The sequence below is a fragment of the Xenia sp. Carnegie-2017 genome, unplaced genomic scaffold (assembly GCF_021976095.1).
Source record: "Xenia sp. Carnegie-2017 unplaced genomic scaffold, XeniaSp_v1 HiC_scaffold_22, whole genome shotgun sequence".
Classification (NCBI taxonomy): domain Eukaryota; kingdom Metazoa; phylum Cnidaria; class Anthozoa; order Malacalcyonacea; family Xeniidae; genus Xenia; species Xenia sp. Carnegie-2017.
This window is the reverse complement of record NW_025813485.1, coordinates 13,266,969-13,292,707: the sequence shown is the minus strand read 5'-3', so window position 1 is coordinate 13,292,707 and position 25,739 is coordinate 13,266,969. Positions and strand designations below refer to the sequence as shown.

Genomic DNA, 25,739 nt, shown 5'->3' with positions numbered 1-25,739 from the left:
GCAATTGCATGGATATGACCATGAATAGGCGCATTAGGCGAGGGGAAGAGAGGGCAGTTTCGCCCCACAACCACAAAACTGTAGGGCAAACAAGGCCAGTCGGGACAAAAACTGTGTAGAATATTTATCACTGAATAGGGTTTGCAAAACCTATACAGATCAGTGGCTACATAAAAATCAACAATGGCTGCCAAATCAGATATATTTCACGAAGGTACATTCCTGCAAGGTTTATGCATGGAAATGTGCCCAATGCGTGAGCTGAATTTGCGAAAAAAGCAGAACAGGCTACATCCTTTTGAAAAGACAGTCGAAAACAGTAGTCCTAAGAACAAATTAAATGAAGCGATGAATATTGCTGTAAAAGAGTTCACAAGGCCTGCAGCTGGTAAGGAACTCAATCCAAAAGATATTCGTCCGGCACCTGTCTTGTTAAAAACGATCAATTACCTTTTGACTGTTATTATGAAGAAACCGTCCGCATTGTATTATAAATGTGAATTCATCTCGGACAGAATACGGTCGGTTAGGCAAGATTTGACCGCTCAAAACTTACAGAATTCGGAAGCCATTAAAATCCTAGAGAAAGCTACAAGATATTACTTGATTATGGCGGTTCGCCTGAGTCAGGAGCCTCTCGAAAGATATGATCCTGTTTTACATAACACTCAGCTTAGAGAATGCTTAAAGAAGCTGTTACGTTTATATTATATTCAGAATACACCTTGTAAAAATTGGACTACTTTTTTGGCATGTGACATGATTCTCAACTTATGTACCGGATCATATTATTTATTTCATGAGTATCATAAAACAGAAGTTCATGCAACGAAGCACAATGGTATGAACCTGGCATTTGATATGATTAAGATGCATGCCATTGGTAATTTTGTTGGAATATTTCGGATAGCCAACACATTACCTTTCTTGGAAAGTTGTGCATTTTTTAACAGTATTGAAAGACTACGGTCTCAAGGATTACGGGTGATGAACACTGCTTTTAGTAGCAAAAACTTGCGATTCCCATTACAGTTGTTGATGGAGATTTTCTGTTTTGATTCTATTGAAGCTACTGCTGAATTTTGTACATGTCACAATATCTTGACTCAAGATGGAAATGTATTCTTCAAAAGAGGGCAATTTATGGAGCCAAGCCAACATAAAGTATACACATGCCATAAACTTATTGGATCAAAAACAACACAAAGTGATGTTGACTTAATGATTGATGAGTAATTGTAGTGATAGACAAAAAACAAAAATGGAATAACAGCTGATGATTATTTTTTAGTTTTATTAGTTTGCATGTGAAAAAAAAACTTGCATCTTATATGAGGAGAGTTAGAAAACAAAAATTATCGTGATATTATGTTTATACCTAGGTTTCATTCAATTAAATTGTTCAATGCATTAAGTTAAGACGTCCAAGCAATTCTCCATCTTGCGGCATTTCAATATTACTTTAGAAACAATGAAGACAAAAATTATTGTGACATTACATTTATACCTAGGTTTGGCTCATTGAATTGTTCAATGCATTAATTTAAGACATTCAAGCAATTCTACATCTTGTGGCTTTTCAATATTACTTTAGAAACAATTCATCCATTTTTCTCATAACCAAATCAGTCAATGTAATTGCGCTGGTTGTCGAAACATGGCCAATGTTAACTGGTGGGAATAATAAGTAACTAACTTTAACAAAAATTTCTTCCCAAGTAATGTTCATATTTAAATGCTTTTATTCTTCAGTAGTTATCACTGTCTAATTTGAAAATATGAACTTTAATTAGCAACAGCGAATAATGGCTACGTGTTTTAACTGTAGTGGCACTTATCAAAATACCCAACCAAGTCAATTCATGACAAACCTTTATAGAGATTCCAATAAATATTTCTCATTTCATTCAACCACCAATCAAAACTTGCAAGTTTCATAGTCAGTGACGTCAGTGAAGTCACTGATCTTGAAAAGACATTCTTCATCCAAAAGTTTGAGATAATATTGTAATGCCAAAACCACTACAATGAAAAGGACCACACAGAATACAAACGTACTAAAATTGCCTTTATTATCAGTCATTTAAATGGTCCATTTAACTAGCAAATTTACAGGCAAGAATCCTCAAATGCAAATTACCATAAACAATGCCGTGACCATGAGGACTGTGGGCACGCATGACAAAATAGAAAAATAGGTACGCATAGCGTACATCTAGTGAATTGATCTACGAAAACGTAGGAAATTGTTTAGTTTTTTAACACATTGAAGTGGTCACCGAACATCAATTTATATTTCGTTATGTTCCGATGTCGTACATTAGTCTTGCGAAAGTTTCTGTACGTTAAGTGAACAGGGTAATGTCTAGCCTACGAAAAAGCTATTATATAGTGATACACAATTTTTACATTTCCATATTGTAAAAATTCAGCACATCAATTTTTACATAAAACTTACATGTGCATAATTTTTTACAATGGCGAATTGACTCAAAATGCAAATTAGCATTTTAACAATTTCGTAATCTTGTTAGACCTTGAAGGCGACGATGTAGACAACTTGTTGAAGTAACCCATTATTTAATATTTTTCTTTTAGTATGAAAAATGAAATATGCGTGTTTTGAAGCAAGGCTGAGAACTGCTGATTTAAATTGCATAAAATCGTAAAAAGAGTTATGACGTTTTATGTTCTGTTAAAATTTCAGTGGAAATCACTTATGAGAACTCGTAATTTTAACTGTTTTGTGCATCGTGTTAAAACATCCTCCATAAGTTTATATTACGAAATAGATAAAATGAATATGAAATGTATAAAGACCCATCTAGGTAAAGATCTCCGAGAAAGACCCCGGGTAAACAATAACGGTTAGAAGCAATAGCGAGTAAAAACTTTGAGGGGGTAGGAGTTCACAGGTAAAGAAAATACGACTATAAGATGATAATCAATAGGAGATTTAGGGCATTTTCTGCTAATGTTCTTCCTAAAATGAACTAAAACCGTGCAAGGATAAACTCCAATACAATCGAAAAATACAATAATATTTATTTCATATGTGTTGTGCATTTCTAATAATGAAAACTAATACTAATTAGTTCAGATAATACATGGTTGCTTGTATATTGACTCTATTTATATAACCCAATTATTCCAATATGTGCAGTGGTTAAACAATTTGAAAATCAGTTCCGTTAGCAATCTTTTTCGAGTTAAAAAACCTTTGGTGTATTGTTCACTTTCCATTCACAATATACATCGTGTGCACTTTATTTTAAGCATTAAAACATTCTACCATTTTGCTCTGCATGATTGAATGCTTAAGTACATGTATATGTAAGCCTTCAAAATGTACTTGTTACAAAATTGTTTGACAGTTCAATATCTTCACTTTTTAAAATAATTTAATTATATCAAACATCACAAAACAAAGCGTTGGAACCAAGCTCTTTCTATATTTATATCGAGCTTCGGCGTATAAACCCGAAAACAAAACCGACCAAGTTTTGGACAAACCACAAAAACCCAAATTGAAAACTAAACACTCTATTTTCCAAATTAATATAACGTTATTTCAAGGTGATCATATACAAGGTAATAAGTTTGATTTACACGTCAACAAATAAGTTTTCTTTTCTTGTATTAAGTGCACGCGACAATGGTTCACGATCCGTGAAAAGGAAAATTTAACTCGAAAGAGTTTCGTTTAACCTTCTTTCAATGTTTTCAAATCTGTCAACTCCAACGTAGTCTATATGACCATACTCCCATCGCCATCGACCAGACATGGGCTGTGATGGAGACGATGTCGATTCATCAGCATCCTCGTTTAAAAGACGAATTTGAAGATTTCCCATGTTGTTTGAAATTCGATTTATTTCGTGAGACTAAAAAACAAATTAAAAGACGTTGAATCAATTTACCTGTAAGAAAGGTAGAAAATCTTTGCCTGTGCAGTATCTTCAGAAAATCCCAAGACCTAATGCACACCGACACTTACTATAACTGATACAAAATCTTAATTACAGCAAGAGCGAAAGTAATTATAAAAATACCTGAGGTGACAACCAACCCGTAGGAGAAGATGGGAATGCAGGAATTACGTTCGGGAAAGGGATTTGAACCATTGGTTCATTCGGAACCGTCGGTTCACCCGAAACCGTTTGTTCACTGGGTGTATCGGGATAATAATGGTCATCCTGAGAGCTCCCCGAGCATTCCGAGTCATCAGTATCATATTCAAAGTGCAGTGGTGAGGGGTCTATACGGTCTTGTCGTGCATCTGTATGGTGGTGGTCTGTTGGCGTTTGATGCTCAACGTCCTCCTACATATGTGCATTGTGGGATTGCTTCACATCACAAAGAGTCAGTATTGTTAACTGTCAGTTTGTGAACGTTCATGGTCAATTCGCTATTGTGTATAGCGTTAGTTCGCCCAGTACACTTGTAGCTCATTGCAAGATCAGGTCAAAAAAATTCATAAATCAACTTTGCGCTAATGGCGCGATGCAACTGGCAGTAAACAAAATAAATTTTTCCTCGAATTTGTCATAATTAGATCACAAAGATCTCAAAGATCTCAGGTAGCAAGAAATTCTATGAGAGTCCATAGCACTTCTACCAACACATACAAATAGCGCAAACAAAAAACATTCAAATATACTTTAACGTTGCAAGTCTCCTCTCGATGTCAATGTAAAAGTGTACGAGCTTCGGAGTTTTATGAAAAGGAATAAGTAATAAAGAACTTACTGTAACTTTATGAGCAGCTATTTCGTTGTAAACGTCCCACCATTGTTGTATAAATTGTTCGGAAGATGTAACTGATATAATACCATAATCATGAACAACTTTTCCCGTCTCCAGGTTGATTGAATATTGCCAAGGCTTTTTACGACCGATGAAATGAACTATTTTGACATTACTACCAAACCTGGAGGTAGTAAAACAAGAAAATACAGTTGTTTATTGAAAGTAGTGATCGTCTCTACAAATAGAATGAAAGACAGATAATAGGACAAGAAAACATTTTAGTTGAACTTTTGGGGTGAGGCTTGGCGCATGAAAAGTATTATGCATGAAACGGGACAAACTTTTGATTCCAATTTGAGCAACATCATTACATCAAAACTGTTCGAAGTACGAACTTGTCCTAGTTAGCTAATGTTTTAGTACGTAAACTGTTTGGCATCAAACCTTCTAACTAACCCTAAACGCTAAAATACGGGCAAAAATTTGAGGCATAAAACAACTCTATGTAATATGATGCTTTTATGTGATTGCAGATAAACTTAACTCCGTTTCTACACTCAGTGGCGGTGTCACAGTGATATGAATATCCCCGTGTTTTGGGTATCCCCGTACTTAAATCACTAGGGTTTTGGGCACCCCCACCAAATATGGCGGCTGTGTTTTAAGTATCTCTACCCGACCACCCAACGTTCATAAATCACTAGTGATATAGGTTTCCATATTCTTGTTCCATTACTACGCTGATTTCAGGGGTTTCTCGACAATGGACTTCCACTGACTTAGCAGGAACAACAATAATGTTGTATTTTCAGAGGCGTAAAAAAGTCTGAGTAATACTGACTAATATTATAAGTAAAATTAATTATAGATATCCTTCTATATGCTATTTTCAGTTAACCATTATAAATAATCAAGTTGCAATGTTTACTCTGTGATCGGCTTCCAAACTTTTAATATAAGCTATGTTTGGATGAATTAACACAAGAGAGTTAAAACTTAACACAGTTAAATTATAATTCTATTGAATAATATACGCGTTTAAATTACTTCGCTATATTGCCCGTAGACAATCGAAATGTGAAAATTACATTAACAAAATCCTTTCAATGAAAGTTTCTTTGAAGCAATTCATATGTAATTTCAAAAAAGATGGCATACGAAATACTAGTTATGCCAAAAAATTTAGCAAGCAACAGTTGCTTGTCAAATTACATTTTGATAATTCTATAAGACTATCACCTTCATATCTCTCCGCTTAAGAAATATAGATTTTCAGTTAAAGCTGCTGCGCAAGCTCTAATATTTTCGGCATTTTAGGTATCCCCAATAGGGGTGCCCAAAACCCTAGTGATTTAAGTACGGGATACCCAAAACACGGGGATACTCATATCACTGTGACAGCGGATCTGGGAAAAGTGAAAATGAATTATTGCAGCACATTTTGGCAAGTATTTACATTTCTAAGCATCTTAGAGGCATATCCATTGGTGAAGTTATATTCTTTAGAAATTCAAAACCAATAATGTTTTTCTGAAAATACTTTGAATTTGAAATTAAGGAGCTATAATTATTTTGACAAATGCCATATCCGCTATTAAGAGGGGGTCATATTCATATGTTCCTGATATGCAGTGTGAAGTTCCTTTGAAATCTATTGTTATCAAAGGATTGTAATATGATGATGAAAATATGAGCTACCCAAAATTATCAATCTTCCTATGCCTATACTCATAATGCTATTATTAGAAAACTTGCTTGCAAATGTGTGACTCCTTCCAGTACTTTTGGTATCATTCTTTATCTACAGTCATCCCAAAAGACCATCCTACATCTAGGATCATTCTACCTACGACTTGATTTATCCTACATCTAGGATCATCCTACTTCTTCAGTCACCTTATAATTCTAGAATCGTCCTACAACTTGGATAATCTTACATCTAGGATCATCCTTCTTCTATGGTCACCTTTTTTTTAGAATTATTCTACAACTTGGATTATCTTACATCTAGGATCATCCTACTTCTTCGGTCACCTTATTTCTAGAATCATCCTACAATTTGGATTATCCTACATCTAGGATGATCCTACCTACAACTTCATTCATTCTACATCTACGTACGATCATCCTACTAGTAGGATAATTCTACTTTCAAAGTTATGATCTTTATTTGCTTCCCTACTTCTTGTTGTGCAAGTACATTTTCCTTGTACTGCTAAAAAATGGACTACATTTGATCATACTCTACAATTTGAGCTGAGAAATTGTGCACAGTGCAGAAAAGTTACTGATATGGGTGATTTGATTTACACAAGTACTAAAAAAATTGCATTCATCAACTATTGGTGTATCTGTAATAATTACCTTCTAAAAGCTGGAGAATATGAGTAACTGGCATTTGAATGAAGATTGTAAACAAATGGCAAGCGATGCTCAGGTCCAAGAAACAACCAATCATTGAAAAATGAATTCAGAAGACCTTGATCTCCACCTGAAATAAAAATTACAAAACTAGTACTCATATATTAATATTATTGGCCCAACACAAAATATATGTAAGTCAAAGCTATATACATCAGCTAGGTAAATACACCATGAAGTATAATTTTAACAAATCTTTCTATGACAAAAAATGTAAATTTGAAATTATAAAACTTCATATCAGCGAAACAAAATGCCAACAATTTCATTTTATTCATGAAGAATCCCAACATAACATCACCAATATGTAATTACTAATGTTTCAAGTAAACTACATTTTGAAACAAAAAATCTTACCATCAAAACTTCCCACCGCCAATGCATGAGCAACAAGAGCATCATATGTCTGTTTTGATGGGACAAAAACAAACACTCCAGTGTTAAAGCAGTCAGGCCATCCAATATCAGGAGCAGCTGAAATCTCTGGTCGATTGAACAAGTCATCAATATTTTGTAAAACAAGAGTGTCTGCATCAAGGAAGACACATTTTACATATTCAGTCAATTTCCATCCTTGTAATTTTGTAAATGTGATGCCAAGATCGGGCCTCTGGAGTAATGCCAAGTTTGCAGTGTCCTCACTGTCTAGAATGTCCACCATTACTAAACGATCCCAAATGGCGAGCAATTCTTGTCTGCAAAATAGATTTCTTATTATTAACAAATTCAGTACACTATATTGATAAAATACATAACTTAAAAATTTGTCAAAATCATATATTAGATGTGTAAATTCCAGTTTTCACAATTTCTACCCTGGTTCAGCCAGGTTACTGCAAAAACATCTGGTTCCAGCTTGGGACATACTATAAATTTCTATGTATTAAATAAAGATGCATCATATACTATCAGGCAACATGCAAACCTGACTGACAGTTTTCTCGACATTTACAACACTATCAATGTTCAAAAATATTCTGAACTTACTGAAGTAATATTTACAATTATTTTTTTATTTTGAGGTCCAAAGTGATATTTTTGATTTCCAGCAATTTGATTGGTTGCCTGAGCAGGCAGCTTTTTACACGATATCTGCCCATGGGAAGGAGCTGTACTTTTTTTGGAATGTATTTGTTTACAAAGTGAAATGTAAATTTTCAAAATTGATTTAAAAGCGATGTAAATTGGTGAACGAGTAGGCAAAGTGTATTCAGATGAAAGTTATCATAGCAAGAGTGAATTTTACTATCCAGATGAAGCAAAGTTTGTAGAAAACAATCCAATTTCAGGATCAACATATTTTTTTTGCAATGCAAATGAAGTGAAGTGTAAATTTTTAAATATGATTTAAAAGTGATGTAAATTGTTCAATGAGAAAGCAAAGTGCATTCAGATGAAAGTTATCATGGCAAGAATGAGTTTTACTATCCAGATAAAGCAAAGTTTGTAGAAAACAATCCAAATTTACTAATTTAGTCCCAACATAAAGTTGCATTGGGCCATCAGCCATTTTATAATGCAAATTCCTTCACAATAACAATGAAAAAATAAATATGCTATTTACAATTTAGGTTGGTCCATACCTAAAAAATATTTTCACTTGGCCTCAAATGCGTCCCTTGGCCTCGGGCTGCTTTTGAGACCTCGTGAAAATATTTATTCTGTATGGACTTCTCAGCTGGTAAATATATATTCTATTCAGTTTTCATTTTGACATTTCATTCAAAATTGAAAGAAAGCTCTTCAAATCTACAGCCTGATGTAAAGAAGAAACTGACTGGCATCCAATGCACAGTAACGATACAGCATAACTACATAACGATACAGCCTATCTCTTGTTAACAATCATGGTTTATGAAATGCAAACACACAACTTCAACAAAGAATTGTTTCTGCTGGCTGAGTACAAAGCAAAACTTCAGACTTAGGAAGATTTCAATAAGATATTAAGTGAATAAAATGACACACCTGAGATCCAGGTGTGTCAAAATACCACAGATTTCTCAGGTGTACCAGCTCAAGCCACACTTTGTACTGAGCTCTCAGCCTGACAGCCTCACACATAATTTTACGATATTACACATTGCAACGTTTCTAGGCACAAGAATCACATACCTGACTTGAATGTTGACCTCTGGTGTGATCATCAAGGCAAGTTGTCGATTAGTATTGACTGATCTAAGAGAATGACCCAGAACAAGCGCTCCCAAAGCGTATCCATTATTTGTGGCCAGACTAACGAAAGCTTGGTTGTTCACTCTTCCTAAACGAAAACAAACCGGGGAAATGAATACAAATGCATGTATAGCTTAAGTAAGGTCAAACATGATTTTCTAACGTAGAGAATTCCAAATTCTTACAAACTGTAGACAGCGTTCGTTTCTCCAAGATATTAAACAACCTACCTGCCATTTTTCAGAATAGAAGTACAGGAAATTGCTGTTTTAAGTGGTAAGGAAAAGCAAAAGTCACACCAAGGGTCTTAGCTTGATGCAACGCAGAATGAAACAAAGAAATGTAACAAATAAACATGGCAGGACGCCATGACGAAGTTCGAAATTACCAAAACTATTTTGCTTTTTCAGCTATTTTCAAGTTCCAACAACCCACTTTCACGCGGAAATCAAATTACTTACGGTAGGTGTGGCTTATTTGTAATGCATTTTTTGAGTACTCCAGTTTTTATGGAAGGTCAGTGGTGAAAGTTCTTGTTGCTATTGGTTACAAAAAGACACATCAAAATCATGAAATGTCTAAAATATCTCTGAAAATTTATAATTTTAATTTTGAATTTGAAGGTTTTTCTCCAATGGATCTTTTGATTTTGAATTTCCTCCAGCAAGACTTTTCTTAAACTAGACTGAAAAGAGTGTAGAGGATTTTTTTTTGATTTTATCGAACTTTACGCTATGTCCCAGGATCGCGAAAACGGGAATTTTAGAAGTGATCACATTGACGAGCGAGGTGACGCAAATGATGAGCAAAATGATAGCGTGAGTTCGGAAAAAAGAGAGATTTTACGCAAATCAGATGAAAGGCCATCGTCTCCTGTACCATCTTCCGGTGCAAGTACCACGTATCATCACCCTTCTGTGGGGTCCTCATGTAGCGGTAGCATTGGTCCTGGGTCCTCTTCTTGTTCTCTTTCTTTTTATGATAATACGGGAGAACCTGATATTGAAAAATCTCTGGCTTACACAAATAATAGAAATACCAAAGCAGTAGTAAAAAGAACCAAGCAAACTCTCCCTCCTGGAGAAGTAAATGTTGTTGAGGAATCCACTGCATTGACTGAACGTGTTTCTGGAATGTTTAGAAATAAGTTTCTTGGAGCAGCATTATCACATGCTGAAGAGGAAAGGCGAATGCTTCATAGTCAAACTCCAGAGAGCATGATGACTGTTGTGTCAAATTCAACTTTGAGTTCAGGTAATACTGATGCAGATAATGAAAATTTAGAAAAGCTTCAGGACCTTGATGAAAAAATGTCACCTGAAATGAACAGTGGACCTTCAACAATAAACAGCACTCTGTTGTTTTCTGTGAAAGATAAAACTTCTTTATCCGAGACAGATTTGCTTCACGAGAAGTCCATGATGACGAAAGTAATTGATGATGTTCAAAGATCAAATTCTGCTCCTGTTAGTTTTTCATCAACTTGCACTCAAACAGAGTGGAGTTGGATTGAAGATATGAAGAAATATGCAGATATGAAATCAAAAGAGGAATCTTCTCAAACAGAGTTTGATGAAAGCATCGGTTGGTAATTTTTGGAAATTAGGATATCTGTTTATAACTATTATACTTTTTGATTGTTATGGAAATTTACTTTTTAAACATACCTCCAAAATCACCAAACATTGAATTGTATTTTTGGCAGAAAATGAGCATGATTTTGATCCATCCAAGATGTCAAATCCTAATATGAAGATAGAAACAAAAAATGTTGAAGATGAGGGTATGTCTGGTCCCAACATTTTATTGTTTGAAAAATATCATAATTGTGTAAATTCTTTGACACATGTGTATTTTTACATATACATGTGTATTTTTCACACACATGTGTATATTTCATATATGTGATTTTTACACACATGTATATTTTTTACACACATTTGCATTTTTTACATAGATGTGTATTGGTTACATACATATGTATTTTCTACATACATGTGTGTTGGTCATGTCTAACAATGTGAATTTTAAAGGAACAAATGATATGTTGCACAAGCCTCCTTTGTTGGAGACGAGTTCAAGTAGTAGTTCAGACGAGGAGAATGATTATATGGCAAACAGTGACAAAGAGTTGTTCTTACCAAGTATTGGTCCACCAAAAATCTTACAGTATATTAAGGAATCAAAAAATCCACCATTCACGAACGAATTTTCTGATATGTCAGAAGAGAATTTTCATCAGCACATTTTCCATGGCGACCATTCGCTCTTTAAGAAAATTGAAAAACTACGAAATCGATCAACAAAAAACCAAACTGTGAGTGTAGAAATCATGAAAGTATATTACGATACGTACTTAATTTCCTCCAGACAATATAGAAAGTTTAATTTGATTTTAAATACTTCAAAATAAAAATTTTGGAGCTACATTAGAAGTACGATTCTAGTTTTCGTGTATGCGACACGTTGAAATAGTAGAGCACTTTGTCTGTTTTTACGTCACCTTCCTTAGAGCCAATTAAAATGCTTATTTTCGTCGTTCTTGACCGAATCATCGCCTTTCGTTGAATATTGCCGCTGCCTTCGAGATATCAAAGTAGTTTACTTGAATATCGTCATTTTGTAAGCGTTTGTAAGATGCTGTTTACATGAGCCCGGTAGCCGAGATTCAGCGAAGCGTTCAATCATTTTGGAAAATGGAAAAGATTAAATACTTCACAACAAAAAACATGTTTGAGCAATTTCTCTATGCTCTGACTTTTGAAATTCACAAAACCTTTAAAACGAAAACAAATAATTTAGCCTGATTTGAAAATTTCGACTAAAATGACTTATGACGCTTAAGGAAGGTTTGTAAGTTTTGCGCTTAAAGTTTTGACACTTTTCAATCATTTTACGCCTCGCTCTAATTCTCAAATTAGAGCAAATTAGTTGTTTTAATTTTAAATGTTTTGCGTAGTTATTACATCAGAATATTGTGAAATTGCTTGAGAAGATTTATCTGATGATGAGTATTGAATCGTTTCCATTGGCTAAAATCATTTAACGCTTGGCTGCATCCCAGCTACCGGGCTCATGTAATCAGCCCTAAGATGCTCATAAATATAATTAGGATAGCTTAGTGCCAGTCAAAGATTTAATCGCTTTCATTATTTTCATTTCAATCTATTGGATTGTATATGTTTATCGCTTAAATAATACCACATTCTTCAACCATTTCAACATTGATTTTTTTTAAATTACCAAAATCACCGAGTAAGACACGATTGGTAGATGGATACAACGTTCAACACATCAATAATTACTCAATCTTGTGAACTGAATTACTATTGAATTTACTAAATCACGACAATTATTTATGTAAATATAAACACTGCGGAAGTTTGAATACAACAATTTTCTCTGAGATTTAAAAGTTCGCACAAAATTCTATACTAAACTAAAAAGTAATTTAACGTAAAATTATGTTTGTGATAAAGTTTTGTTGTCAACTTTCTATATATGTTTCACAAAAGCGGGAAATGTCACTGTCGTCAACCCCCCCTGTAGTTTCGTTTTTCATGTGCTGTAATCAACGATAAACAGTTTCGTTTTTCATGTACTGTAATCAACGATAAACAGTTTCGTTTTTCATGTACTGTAATCAACGATAAACAGTTTCGTTTTTCATGTACTGTAATCAAAGATAAACAGTTTCGTTTTTCATTTACTTGTAATCAACGATAAACAGTTTCGTTTTTCATGTACTATAATCAAAAATAAAAAAAACAAGAAAGAGAAAAGCTGTAACAGAGTCATTTGAAGAAGTATATCTGTGTTTTATATTGCTACAGGCTATAGAAGATTGTGTTGTTTACGAAGAGCACATGAAACTGCAAGATAAGTATCAAGAGGACGAGGACCATATTACAGATGAATTTATCGATATTCGACCTCATCCACCTTTTGGTACAAAAGCAGCAAGAAAAGCAGCTAAAGAACGCGCTGCCGCCAGGTAATCTCGTGTATATTTTCTGCTTTGTTTTTTATAACACTAATATTAGCTACATGTTTTTCGTCTCTTTGATTTTGAACCGGGAAATATGGTTTACGGGTTTCTTCAGTTTCTTTCGCAAAAATTTCCTCATTTCACATTTCCTCTAGTTCAACAGCTAGAAGACACCGCAGACGAATTTTTTCTCAAATAAAACCTAATTGCTTTTCATCGTCTGAACATCACAAATTTTGCTTTTGTATTTTCATGCGAAATGTGTCGGACAAACCTGAATATATGAATATTCACACACCACCAGCCAATTAGCGTTCTAGTTTCGTCCCTGCTTGCACTTGTCATATATTAATTTATGTTATTCTACTTAGAGCAAGGGAAAGAGAAGCTGACAGACAGAAAGTATCTGGAGCAGCTGTGAATTATTATTCAAGTAAGTGAGGATTTTTTGTTATAGTGAAGCCTTACTGATTGTGTTTATGGCTGTCTAGATCTCTCTTCTCAACCCGGTTTTTTTGTTCCCAGGCCCCTTTCTTTTGGCAGGTTAACGCGACGTTTATTCGCATATAAATAAATTATGTTTTTGGTTAATAATTAAAAGAAATTGAGCGGGATCACAAGAAAGTCTCATGACCATTAAATCCCCGATTAAGGTTTTTGAGCAGTTTCAACGGGTTGAAAATAAGTTGCTTCAACGATTTTCCGTTGCATTTGAATTCGTTGTCTTTTTCGGTAATTTTTTGGGAGGAAAGACACAAAAACATTACGTTAACATCCCAAGGCTATTTTAATTACGTTTAAAGTGACAACAAAGCCACATTTGATTAATGATGTTTTTGTTAATGCAAATAAACATCTGCCGAATGGTCCTAAAATGCATTTTCCCTAAATTGTAAGTTCGTTTCAAAAAATTTTATGAAGACTTATTAGAAATTATTAATTAGCAAACATTGCAAGTAGAGTCTAATGAAAATTTTTTTGTTTTTGTACATTTGTCTTTCTTTCAGTCGCTAACTTTCAACAGCCTCTTTAATACATTTTAACAGCTGAACAAAAATCTTGATTATGTACTTGTTGTCACATATATAACAATAAACTGCTTTAAACATTGTTATAATCAAATTGTTCTCTCAAAGATGCAACGTGTAGTTTATGAAGTCATCTCAAATTGCGTTCCCCCCAAAAAATGCCGGGTCTTATTCACTGGGCAAGCTGTGTCCACTAATTTTTTTTTAAACAGAGTACGTAATATTTGTCGTAATTTTTGCACGTAATTTCAATAGAGGAAAAAAAAATTATTTCTTAATAAAGACAGGATCTCTTTCTTTGAATACTAATTTATATACAATGTAATTTATACGTGAAAATTATACGAGTTTAAGTTCATCCCTTTGATTAAAATGTTCAACTCATAGAAGCAGTTAAACTTTAGGCTTGCGTTTCAGCCATTGTTGCGTTAATTGAGTATGCCTTTTGCGTGCCATTTGATGGCACTAGTGAGGGACCATTCGCTCCCAAATCACGTCTTTTTTTTCGTGGAGAGAAGTGCATTAGAGAATGTTTGTAGCTGGGCAGTCTCAGCGCATAGATGATAGGATTCACACCATAATGAATTGTGTACGCAATTCTAAAGTACGTCCAAATGTGCAAGAATATATTGTCCAACAGACAGGAATTGCACTTTCTAACATAGTAGACGAAAACAACAACGTATGGGAAATGAAATAGAATAAGAGATGCGTATACAAGGAGCATGGTGTTTGCGAAACTCTGTTCTACCTTCAATTTACTGTTTCGTAAATGGCTGTTATTTGCGTTCATTGTGAGTAACCGTTTGCGCTGATTTCGTAAACTGGAGTATGTTAGGGGATAGAGAACGAGAATGACTGTAACGAGTATGAAAGTGTTGATGGCAAAGAAATAATTTTCTCCCCCAAATACTTTATGGCGATGCTGGCCGAAGTATAATGGAGTGGATACTACAAACGAGAGTAGCCAGAAAATGACGATTGCAGCAATAACGTATTTCATCAGTACTACAGAACGGTAGCGAATTGGAAAGGCTACGGCAATATAGCGCTCAAAAGAGATCATTATGACCGTATAGTAGCTACACTGCGCCATTGTTACCACTAGCCACGGTAGATACAGCGTTGTTACATCAGAGGTAAGCTGATTTTGTGTCACTTCCGTGTGGATGACCAGGCCAAATACCGCGCCGTGTAAATCTGAAACAGCGAGGTTTGCCATCAATACTGCGGTTGGAGTGCGAAACTTCTTCAATGGATCCTTGTACATTAGCCACAACAGCGCAAGGTTAAGAAATATTGCTAAAGCATAACTGGCGAAAACAAAATTTCCCACATGACTATAATCGTCGTTTCTTCGATGAAAGACACTTGTGTTTAACTGAGAATATAGTTTCTTACAGATGGGAGTATCAACATATGTAGCATTAAAACATCCATGACCATCCATCTCATGATGCAACTCACTTTCGCTTAACTTCTCCATACGAGCAAAACCATCAAAGCGAGATATACTTAGCTTGCCGTTTCTAATTTATGTCGACCCTTGAGGCCAACATATGAGTGTCACAATTTCTCGAAAACATTCGGCTTTTAAACCGCCGCCAGATTATTCCCCCCCGACGGAAAAAAGTTATTGAAAATACATGCGGAGTACTTTGATTCTCATTGTTTGCTTTAGAATTTTAAGATAACGCGGTGCGAATTCTTTCGTCGAGTACACATCATTAGAGTCATAATGGGTTGTCTTGAAATTGCATGTGTTGAAGAATCTCGACCCCAAACACTGGTTTAGAGCAAAGAATTGCGTCTGCCGCAAGTGTTGAAAGGTTAATAATTGCGACAATAACGTAACATGCCAAAGCAAAATGAAATATAAATTGCATAAAATTAAGCTAAATTGCAGAATGTCAACAGACAAAGACAGATGACGCATATGTTCGACGATCGCATGACCTGTTTAATCACGAAAAATACGATAATTTATATTACAGCATGCGAGCCATGACTTGATATTATTGCACGTATTTTTGAGCAGCTAGAAATATTGGTTTATCAAGAAGAGAAAGAACGAAAACTAAAAATCTTGAACGCGAGTACTGACTGACATGCTTTTACAGTATTATTGCGCATCAGAGCATGATTCAAAAAACACGTGTAAGCTAGCAAACAAATTTGTCTCATTTTATTTTGTGTGACATATCATGTTGCACTCGAAAATTGCATTCTTGGAATTTACTCACATGGTATGTCAAAATCCTCTGTTGCCAATTGTCCCTTTGACCATCTTTATCTTTCCTGAAAACATTTATTAAAATCAGTTGAGTTGATTATGAACTGTGCTGTGTAAGATTTGGTCTCCATTAGGAATCGTGACGATAGCCTTTTACTCTCTGTTTTGGTTTTGCTCAATGAATTTTCAATTCACCAAAAATAAAACGATTGTGAACGTCACGCCCTCTTCGATAATAGATAACTCATTTTTTTATGATGCATGTTTTGTCACCATCAACCTAATGCTGTTTAAACATTTTTAACGTCAGTTTTCAATCATAATAAACGTGCTGTGTAAGGCGTAGTTTTCATACGCTTGTAATTGCATTAAAATTTTAGTCTGTTCGGTCGAATTGATTACAAATTCATCGCGAGCTTAAAGTAGATATTTCGAAATACAGTAGAAGTCTGTGCAAATAAACCATTTCAATACCGTTGTGCTAAAGATCTTAAGTACAATGTGTTGAACGAGCATTTTTATAGAGTGAATAGAAATGTCACATATCAAGGTTGGCCCATGCAGCGAATGTTTATGAATATTGATAAAAACGAAGTGTGATTTCTATCAATTATATTTTCGTGAAAAGACAGAGTATTATCATCTTCATTTCATTGCTGCGATAATATATTAGACAGTCATCTCTCGTCAATAAGTCAACTATTATCTCTGAAGAATATGAAAATTTTGTAATCAATAAAACACATGTTTCACAGCTTTTTTGTTAAAATATTGTTTTTTGTCGACACATCATTGAATTATAATCTGCGCGTGACCTAAACTGCGATAAATTCCTGTTCTTAATCAAACATTTCTCAGACTTTTATGTTTTTATGCAAATGAAAAATCGTAAGCACAACTTGTTTAGTTAAACTTCAAACTGACCAAAATTGCAACTCGATCACGACGAAAATATAATTCTTTAATTTGCTTTATATAATGTATGTTGTGCTATATTATCCTAACACGGTTTTTTATATGCACATGAAAAACATATGACTTGGACGAGATTTGAACTCGCACCTTCGTGTACTAGTCCGTCGCTCTACCTGTTGAGCTACGAATCCCTGTGAGCTTGGTAGCTCAACAGGTAGAGCGGCGGACTAGTACACAAAGGTGCGAGTTCAAATCTCGTCCAAGTCATATGTTTTTCATGTGCATATAAAAAACCGTGTTAGGATTAATATATTATATATATTCTCTGATGATGGCTTTGGAATAATGTACTGTTGTAGTTATAGGTTTAAGGTACTTGACTTTGAACAAAGTGCGAAAAATTCTTGTTGAAAATATTTTAAGAGATGTTGTGCTGAGGACGTTAAGTAGATAATATAATCATGAATGTGCCACTTAATTTTGTAACATTTTCATATGCACTCTGAGGTGCTTGGAGTGTTGTTTTTGCCACCTTGATTATTTCAACATGTTTAAAATTTATTTCGCCTTCAAAACATACCATACGGCCTGACTTGTATTACAGTATACGTCGCAATAAAATTTACGCTGAACGACATGTAACTCCAAAGAAAGATCTAGTATGTGAAACACGAGACTTTTTTATTTGTAAAATATGATCAGATATCAGTAGATTTATTTTGCTTGCACTAGATACAATTGGCATGATAAAGTGGGAATATAATAAATAAAAAATGTCCGTATCTTCACCATTTTCGTCTCTCGGTGAAGATTTTCTTTTGTTTTAAGTCGCATTCCAATTTCCACCATGTTTTCGTGTAAAGACAACGTTACTATTTAAGGCAATGTACAATTACGACTATGTCATAATTAATCAGTTCCCCATACATATATTTTTGATGTTTCTTTTAATTAGAAATTTTTCACGAATATTGGAGTACTTCTTAGTGGAAACAATTATAATTTTTAATCATGACTGTAATCAATATGTCGGAATTTCCCTAACAAGTTACAATGTCATTCGCCCACGTTGGCTGCCGCCCGCAATTGCTTTGATAATCATTTGTTCGCGATATAGTCTGTTGTACGAAAATATATCAATATACATCTTATTTATTATATATATGTTCAAGTGAAGAATAATGTCGTTAAATGTCGATAGTTCTAAAAAATGCCGAATGAAATAAACAAGCACAGAAAATATAAGAAAAGCAACGTAATTAGAAATTCTTAACTGTGATAAGCGATGGAAGCTATTTCCTGAAAACTTTGTTTGATAACGGTTCACGCGTCTGAAAGCTACGACAAGGGAGCGCGCAAATGACGAAATTTCAAAAAAGATAAGATTCTATATGATATGCATGGTTAAATGCATAACGTAGGTACTACTAATACTAGTGTTTTATAGTTACTACTTCACGATAAACCTCATATTAATCTAATTCTCAGCTACTACCTATATTAATTTATATGAACTTATAAATTACAAAACATAGGTCTGTGAATCCTACGCTGGTTGAACTTGTAGACATGTTTTTGTTGAATTTTATGAGTGGCGACTTCTCTTGTGAATTTGACAAACTTTATCTGTCATAAAAGTTGGGTTGTTTAGACCTATTTTGAACGTCGAACTTTTTATGTACCGAGCGAATTACTGCATTGGAAACCAAACATAACAAGGGATCTAAAAACATTGTCTTATAATCCAGATGATTTGCAATGTAGTTAAGCAATACAAATTACAATTCAAATGATGTGATTAATAAGGAAGTGCAAAACATTTCCTGTGTATAAAAATGGCACAAGAACGAACAATTCGAGAGAGCTATAGATCGTAAAAGAAAAAAAAACCAGCTCATGCTTAGAACATGGTGATACCCATTTAGCCGATAACAGAACTGTATATTAGTTTGTCTACCAATTCGTCAAGTGGTGCTGGTTTGAAGCATAGAGGATGGTAAAGAAGAGAAATACTAGCACTTGTAATGAGTCATTTTTCGCTACTTAGCCATCACGTTCAATATCTTCCCGATTTCATCCATTCCAAGCTCATATCGCTCATCCTTAGCATTGACTAGTTACTTCATAACAAGAAACATAAACACTTTATATAGTTATAAAAAAACCCACAGTAAACTAGCGCTTTGCATGAGTGAGAACAATGAATTTGCTTTGTCTTGCACTTTCCCAAAATATTTTGACTTGTCTAAAGGTTCAGGACGTTATTGAACGTATAACTTGCGTAGCACTATCGCTTTAAGGAGCTCTACTTCCAATAGCTACTCCCAACTTTCATAAAAATTATTACAGATTTGACTTAACCCTATAATCATGCATGGTGAGCAAGGAAAGTAGCAATTATTCTATACAAACGTATACAAATTAAATAACAATTCATTCCTAGTTTTTCCTTGCAGCTTGATTAAAACTGCACCAGAGTTGACCAATACAATACAAAAGTTGTATATTGTGCATAAGACCAGAGATCCCCGAGGCATAAAAGTAAATTTTGCATTTGTGCAATATTTTGTAGTGACTCGTCAAATGAAGACGCTGACGTACTCACTGGCATCATCAAAATGCATGGAAGACGGTTGGACACTGAAACCTTCCACACCAGTTGGTTCTCCATTTGAAGATCATTTGGAACCTTTCGAGATCGAGATCAACTCTTCAAGAGCACAGGCAAGCAACATATTAATTTCCTCAATAAACCATTTCCGAAGTCATCACCAGTCTCCACACACAATACCGGCCTCGTTATCATCAACTAAAGGCACTGGACTGACGTGAATAAGCAAGTTGTGTAACTTCGTGTGGGGGGGGATAATGTTATTGTCGAAGTGGTCATGAAATGTTCTCGCACATTTTCAACTCGTTATATTTCAATACTCTCGCATATGTACAAATATCTTACGGTTTGTATCGCCTCTACTTTTTAGAAAAGAGAAATATTCATGGAAAAATTCTATCAAAATGGTAATAGATTGTTGGTTCTTTTTCCAGATGGAACTGGCTGCTGCTAGTATCTTTTCATACTGGATAATTATACTCAATAAACCATTACACAAAACACCACCCTTGTTTCAAAACTCTTGTAAAAGCTTTTTCTGGGTGTCAATAATATTCATCCAAAAAAGTTGCGTAAAGAGAAATGGGCGAGGGTTAGGTGGAGTTTATTACACCTCTAAACACTCAGGATATGTACTTATATAAACCTTTGTTTTGCCTTAATTCCTTTGCTGTTATCCAAGCGGCAATCCTGCTATCGTTATATCGTCCACAGAGAAAGGAAAATATTCGTACGTTCTTTTAGAGGTAAGACTTTTAGTAAAGGGGTAAGACTTATATAATAAAAAAATACTATAGCTGTGTTTCATTAGCCTGTGCAGAACAGGTCTGAGCTCAATCAATTAAATCAATTAATGAATCAAAAGGAATTTGCAAATCTATTATGAATACATTTTAGAGGAAAAATTGAAATTTTTGTTTTAAATTTGCCTGTTTCGCATTATTGTTATTTTATAAAACAAATAAAAGATGTTTTTCGTGTTTGCACTGGCTTATGCAAACCTCGGAGACGTTTGTGAGAACCCTCGAGCATGTGCTACGCTCGACCTTCGGTCTCGGGGCTGCACAAATCAGCTCTCGAGTTCTCCCGAAGGTCTCCTCGGTTTGCATAAGCCTGTGCAAACACAGTTAGCATCTTTTATTTCTTAAATATATACATACATTCGATTAATATACCCACGGACATACAACGTCTCAAAATCATCCCCTAAAGTAGCTGTAAATATTTATCTCTCAAGAACACTCACGAACACAGTCGCGACAACACTGGTGTGCTAGGTGTGTTTGATCCAACTGGTCATGGATGTTGCTACTATCAACAAACTGCAAAGTTAAGGTACTCTGAAGGTTAATTTACGTTTTCCGAAAATTTCCTTTTGCCTGTTACATTCAGTGATTTTATCATAAAAGTATATTAAATATGCTAGGATGGTGCTGACCCCCTTTGGAGGGACTTTCTTTGACATAAAAGAACAAAAGAAAAAGAAATGGTTTTGGTACAATATAACCAGAAGCTACGTGCAAGCTCCGCCGTTTCAGCCAATAACGTTCGCCTGGACGAAGGAGTTATCTCTACGTTGTATGGGTCAGGTGAGGTTCTCGTCAAAATTAACTGTCCTTTCTTTCTCACCCAAACATCTTCCTAACTGACATTGATCCGTGTTGCTTAGTCCTTTGCTGTCAACTTACTAAATATTATCATTCTTTGATTCAAGGATTACATCATCATAACTTATAGTTCCGGTCGACATACAATAAGGTTCAACGTTGGCGCGAAATTAAAGGTAACTGAAAGGCTGATTTACAACCAACTGATTCATATGTATGGAACATGTTGAGGTGACCAATTCAAATATTTTACAGCCAATTGCAAAGAAAGTGAAATTACCAAACGATGAAGAACACCATGAAACTCAACTGAAGGAAATAAGGAAGTTTATCAAGTAAGAAATACTTATATAAGGTTTAAAATAACGCAAGATCGTGTCGATGATATATTTTTCATGTTTTTGTGTAGTCTGTTACTTGAGCAAGTGCAAACGACAATACGCTTCCCTCACTCACATCGAATCACCAAGCTTTCAATACCAGAACGACCGAAGCCTAAACCGTTGCCTCATTTTGACAGCAGTGCAATAATAACAGATGAAAAGACAACTGTCATCGTGAACTAAAGCATGTTGCATGTAGTTGCATGTAGTTGCATGTAGTTGCATGTAGTTGCATGTAGTTGCATGGGTGATGAACATTTTTACATTTGTGGTTTATCACTTAAATATACATAGCTTGATCATTGAAAAGTACTACAGCTGGTCAAACAAACATAGTTACAATTTGAGGATTCTTTGTAAATCTTGTTTACACCGAAAAATTTTTCGTACCTTTGTTGTGTAGAAATTCATGAAATTGATAGCAACAATGATATCTAAAGTTCAAAATTCACCTTTTGAGAGAACCGTACAATGACGAAAACCAAATAAATAAATCACGGGACGATACCTGCTGCGTTGTAGGACTTCCTATTATCTGTTGATTCTCTTCGTTGTACGTGTTAACAATCAACTCGTTTAATCGTTTGTAATTTTCTAGAACATTTCCCTATGATTTTAAACAAATGTATAATAACACAGCTAGCCAATCACGAAGCTTGTAAGAAACATTAATAACCAGACACACCGAGAGATGTGTATGGGAGGGGAGTTAGGTGGGGCGTTATGCTACGGGCATCTAAACTATAAAGCCTCCACTCATTTCAAATAAAAATCAAAAACTAAGACACAGTTGTACACATGCCACGCCGATGCAAATGTTTAAAATCATGACGTCACAGAGAAGTGAGACAAAATCTTGCCCCCCTCCCTCCCCCAAACACTTTGTCTTGGCAGTTAAGTCTATAACTACTACTGTAAAAAAGTAGTGAGCTATAGTTTTAGAGTGAAAAAGGCTGGCTAAGGCTGGTTTGCCTGCGTGATGATATTTCGCACGAATTGCCTGTTTCCATTAACTTCTTCCTTAATTTTTCTGGCCAGTAAAATTGAAATTTGAATTTTAAAAAGCCTATTCGCGTAGTTTCTGCATGTCCACTTGCTGCTATTAAAAGTATAATCGTTTCTTTACAAGTGAAAGTTAATTAACACTTTGTGTAAAAAGATAATTAAAGCTTTAGTGTACAGTTTTGAAGATCCTAGCTCCACCAAGAGAATGTTAGGTAATAATGCCTAGTGCCAACACAGCCCTAACAATCCCATTGTCGTGGTGTAACATGTGTCTGAAGAAATATGTAGACGACGCTATGACAATATTTAACTCTCGTGAGAGCGTATGTCAAAATATTACCTTGACTGGTTTGAATAATATATATTCTGTGTCTTTATTTGCAAGATAAAGAGACATGATTTGCAAAGTGCTGGGAATTTTCGACTTTAGCAACATGTAGCTTTCACTCACAAGACGGCGAACATTTTCTATATAAAGAACAATAAAAAGTTCAAACCAACTCTTTAAGAAAATGAGATTTGATTTTATATAACGAAACGTACTCCACGTTTTACTGGACCATCAAGTTAGGATAGTGACAAAAACAGGTAGGAAACCAGAATAATTTAATGTGTGTGTATGCTTTAGTTAAAAAAAAAGATAATGTGGTTAATATACGGTCGTCACCTTGCATTGTTTTGCTAAATTCTGATACTCTTACACCATGATTGAGAGATATTTGGAAATGTACTCCATCCAACACAAATCACAATTGCTTTTGCTTGTTGTTTGGTACATTAGTATTTGTTTGGAACTGACACCACTCTGGACCTCCACCCCCCAGTAAATTCAACCTGAGTTAACCCATAGCCAGAATTGAATGATTATAGTTGATAGGACAATTTCATATTAGTAACTTAAAGTCAGTATCTTAGAGTTATCATTAACATTTGGGAGAATTTCACATTTGCAACTCGTCGCATGGATTTCATGGATATTTTCAACAAATTTAACTCGTGGCTAATATTTCAGGAATTTGTTCCGCAAAGTTAACAATTGGCTAGTATTTCAGGGATTTTGCACAAAGTTAACTTGTATCCAGATTCATATAGCTGGTAGGAATATTTCGCAATGGTAACTCGTAGCTAATATTCACGGATCATAGACAACTTCACAATGAAAACTCGTGGAATATCTTGTATGGTTACAGTTGGTAGGAGTACTTAAGGAAGAAATTCATTAAGGTAAATCCTGGCTAGAATCAAAGAGTTATAGTTTGAAGGACAATTTCTGTTAGAGTTGATGGAATAAATTAACATTAGTAACTCGTGATCAGTATCATTGAGTTGTAGTTAATGGTAGAATTTAACAATGGTAACTCATGTATTCCAGAAAGAATTATTACAAGAAAACTCAGGGATAGATCCACCATGATTAGTGTGTGTGTGTGTGGGGGTGCTGAAGATATCGATTACATAAAACGTTTTGTCTATTTCACGATCATTAAAATGGAAATTCAAATTCCGACGTGATTATAAACAGCTAATATACATAAACAATGAAAATATATGATTATCTAACGAGCAAGCTCTCAAAAATTAAACTCACCCGGCTTCGCAAAATGTTGATGCTTCAACAAGTTTTTAACATCTTTGCCGTCCTCCTCGGCGAGTTTCTGAATGGCATCTGTCTACAAGAATGATAAATCTAATTAACAGGTGGTTTGACAATGGCAAAACATAAGTTGATTTTTGGTTTCACATTGATTTATTCCATCGAAGAAAGAGACGCACACAAAAATAATGTTGCTTCATTTATCGTAAGCACACTTCAGCAAAGTTTGTCAAAGTTGTTTACTATTTTGTTTTGCGGGGGAGGGGAGGGTGTCAAAGAGTTGGGTAAACTTAATCTAGATTAGCAGATGTATAGCAGTAATCTAGATTAGGTTTACCCAAGTCTTTATTTCAACAACCTCTTGGAAATAAATCGAAGAAACTTATAAAAACCATGTTTCAAACTCAAGAGGAAATCCAGATACGCTTTGAAAGCTACAACACGCACACCAGATCCAATTTTCAAAGCCACGACAAAGAAAACGTTCGGCTACGGCAGCAGTGCTATCATACTCTTTGGCATGAGAAAGTTTTTGAAAAGTTCTTATAGAAATCCAAGAGACAATTTATCCGACAGCATGCTGATAATGAAGGTTCTCCAACAGTGGTCTGTGTCAAAATCATGTCGAAACTCATGCAATAGGGGTACTAAATGTACGTGGCTACTTTTTTCAAACGATAAATGACAGTGGAAAAATCCTAGCACAAGTAAGCTCAATATAAACTAAACATGGCATCTACAACTGCACATACTTTTGATAAGAAATCTTTTAGTGGCGAAACAAGTGAAGATGAAATGCTGTCAATGAACTGTTCGCAAACCGTTTTCAATTCGTTGTCAACTTCCTGAAAAAAAAACACCAACCAAACTTGATGAACCAATCAGCGCATAAACTTAACTCCTTGCAACACGCTTCCATACCTTTTTCGAATCGACATAATTCTCAATAAGTTTTGGAGCTCCCTATAACAGGCGGTACACATTATTTTTAATTGTAGCTATGTATACCAGTAAAAGCTTCGTCAACAAA

At 34.8% G+C, this 25,739-nt stretch overlaps 5 protein-coding genes across 9 annotated transcripts in view; 2 read left to right on the top strand and 3 right to left on the bottom strand.

Moving 5' to 3' along the window:
• LOC124446237 (glycogenin-1-like) overlaps nt 1-11,565 on the bottom strand; it is a 17,125-nt gene extending 5,560 nt beyond the window's left edge. Inside the window, exons 1-8 of one of the 4 annotated variants that reach the window (XM_046997067.1) lie at nt 11,487-11,504; nt 11,013-11,089; nt 9,286-9,433; nt 7,528-7,865; nt 7,114-7,240; nt 4,750-4,930; nt 4,053-4,322; nt 3,528-3,884 (exon numbers count right to left, since the gene is read on the bottom strand). In XM_046997067.1, coding sequence (XP_046853023.1) covers nt 3,684-3,884; nt 4,053-4,322; nt 4,750-4,930; nt 7,114-7,240; nt 7,528-7,865; nt 9,286-9,433; nt 11,013-11,061 — 1,314 coding nt within the window. In that variant the 5' untranslated portion in view covers nt 11,062-11,089; nt 11,487-11,504 and the 3' untranslated portion in view covers nt 3,528-3,683. Of the gene's footprint in view, nt 1-3,527; nt 3,885-4,052; nt 4,323-4,749; nt 4,931-7,113; nt 7,241-7,527; nt 7,866-9,285; nt 9,434-9,575; nt 9,808-11,012; nt 11,090-11,486 lie in introns of those variants that run through there. The other 3 variants (XM_046997068.1, XM_046997070.1, XM_046997069.1) reach the window with 3 other exon arrangements.
• On the top strand, nt 156-1,414 carry LOC124446239 (SAC3 domain-containing protein 1-like). The gene has a single exon (XM_046997072.1). The coding sequence runs from the start codon at nt 184-186 to the stop codon at nt 1,234-1,236; it is 1,053 nt and encodes a 350-aa protein (XP_046853028.1). The 5' UTR covers nt 156-183; the 3' UTR covers nt 1,237-1,414.
• LOC124446234 (glutamate-rich protein 6-like) lies at nt 9,912-22,617 on the top strand. Its single transcript, XM_046997063.1, has 13 exons — nt 9,912-10,929; nt 11,051-11,128; nt 11,379-11,662; nt 13,179-13,339; nt 13,705-13,766; nt 20,082-20,233; nt 20,491-20,573; nt 20,794-20,866; nt 21,358-21,455; nt 21,547-21,709; nt 21,835-21,903; nt 21,983-22,062; nt 22,137-22,617. The coding sequence occupies exons 1-13, from the start codon at nt 10,080-10,082 to the stop codon at nt 22,291-22,293; spliced, it is 2,310 nt and encodes a 769-aa protein (XP_046853019.1). The 5' UTR covers nt 9,912-10,079; the 3' UTR covers nt 22,294-22,617.
• LOC124446238 (adenosine receptor A1-like) lies at nt 14,629-16,168 on the bottom strand. Its single transcript, XM_046997071.1, has one exon. The coding sequence runs from the start codon at nt 15,845-15,847 to the stop codon at nt 14,762-14,764; it is 1,086 nt and encodes a 361-aa protein (XP_046853027.1). The 5' UTR covers nt 15,848-16,168; the 3' UTR covers nt 14,629-14,761.
• LOC124446232 (conserved oligomeric Golgi complex subunit 3-like) overlaps nt 16,301-25,739 on the bottom strand; it is a 22,552-nt gene continuing 13,113 nt past the window's right edge. The window contains exons 20-26 of one of the 2 annotated variants that reach the window (XM_046997060.1): nt 25,631-25,672; nt 25,462-25,554; nt 24,704-24,785; nt 23,456-23,583; nt 22,619-22,717; nt 22,501-22,544; nt 16,301-16,659 (exon numbers count right to left, since the gene is read on the bottom strand). In XM_046997060.1, the coding sequence (XP_046853016.1) occupies nt 22,518-22,544; nt 22,619-22,717; nt 23,456-23,583; nt 24,704-24,785; nt 25,462-25,554; nt 25,631-25,672 (471 nt within the window). In that variant the 3' untranslated portion in view covers nt 16,301-16,659; nt 22,501-22,517. Of the gene's footprint in view, nt 16,660-21,467; nt 22,037-22,500; nt 22,545-22,618; nt 22,718-23,455; nt 23,584-24,703; nt 24,786-25,461; nt 25,555-25,630; nt 25,673-25,739 lie in introns of those variants that run through there. The other variant, XM_046997062.1, reaches the window with a different exon arrangement.

Bases quoted from the DNA above. Each gene is read 5' to 3' on its own strand.
- LOC124446239 (XM_046997072.1), top strand. From the start codon at position 184: ATGGCTGCCAAATCAGATATATTTCACGAAGGTACATTCCTGCAAGGT.
- LOC124446234 (XM_046997063.1), top strand. From the start codon at position 10,080: ATGTCCCAGGATCGCGAAAACGGGAATTTTAGAAGTGATCACATTGAC. The intron at 11,129-11,378 runs GTATGTCTGGTC...TGAATTTTAAAG, and splicing joins AAAAAATGTTGAAGATGAGG to GAACAAATGATATGTTGCAC. The intron at 21,904-21,982 runs GTAACTGAAAGG...AATATTTTACAG, and splicing joins ACGTTGGCGCGAAATTAAAG to CCAATTGCAAAGAAAGTGAA.
- LOC124446238 (XM_046997071.1), bottom strand. From the start codon at position 15,847: ATGGAGAAGTTAAGCGAAAGTGAGTTGCATCATGAGATGGATGGTCAT.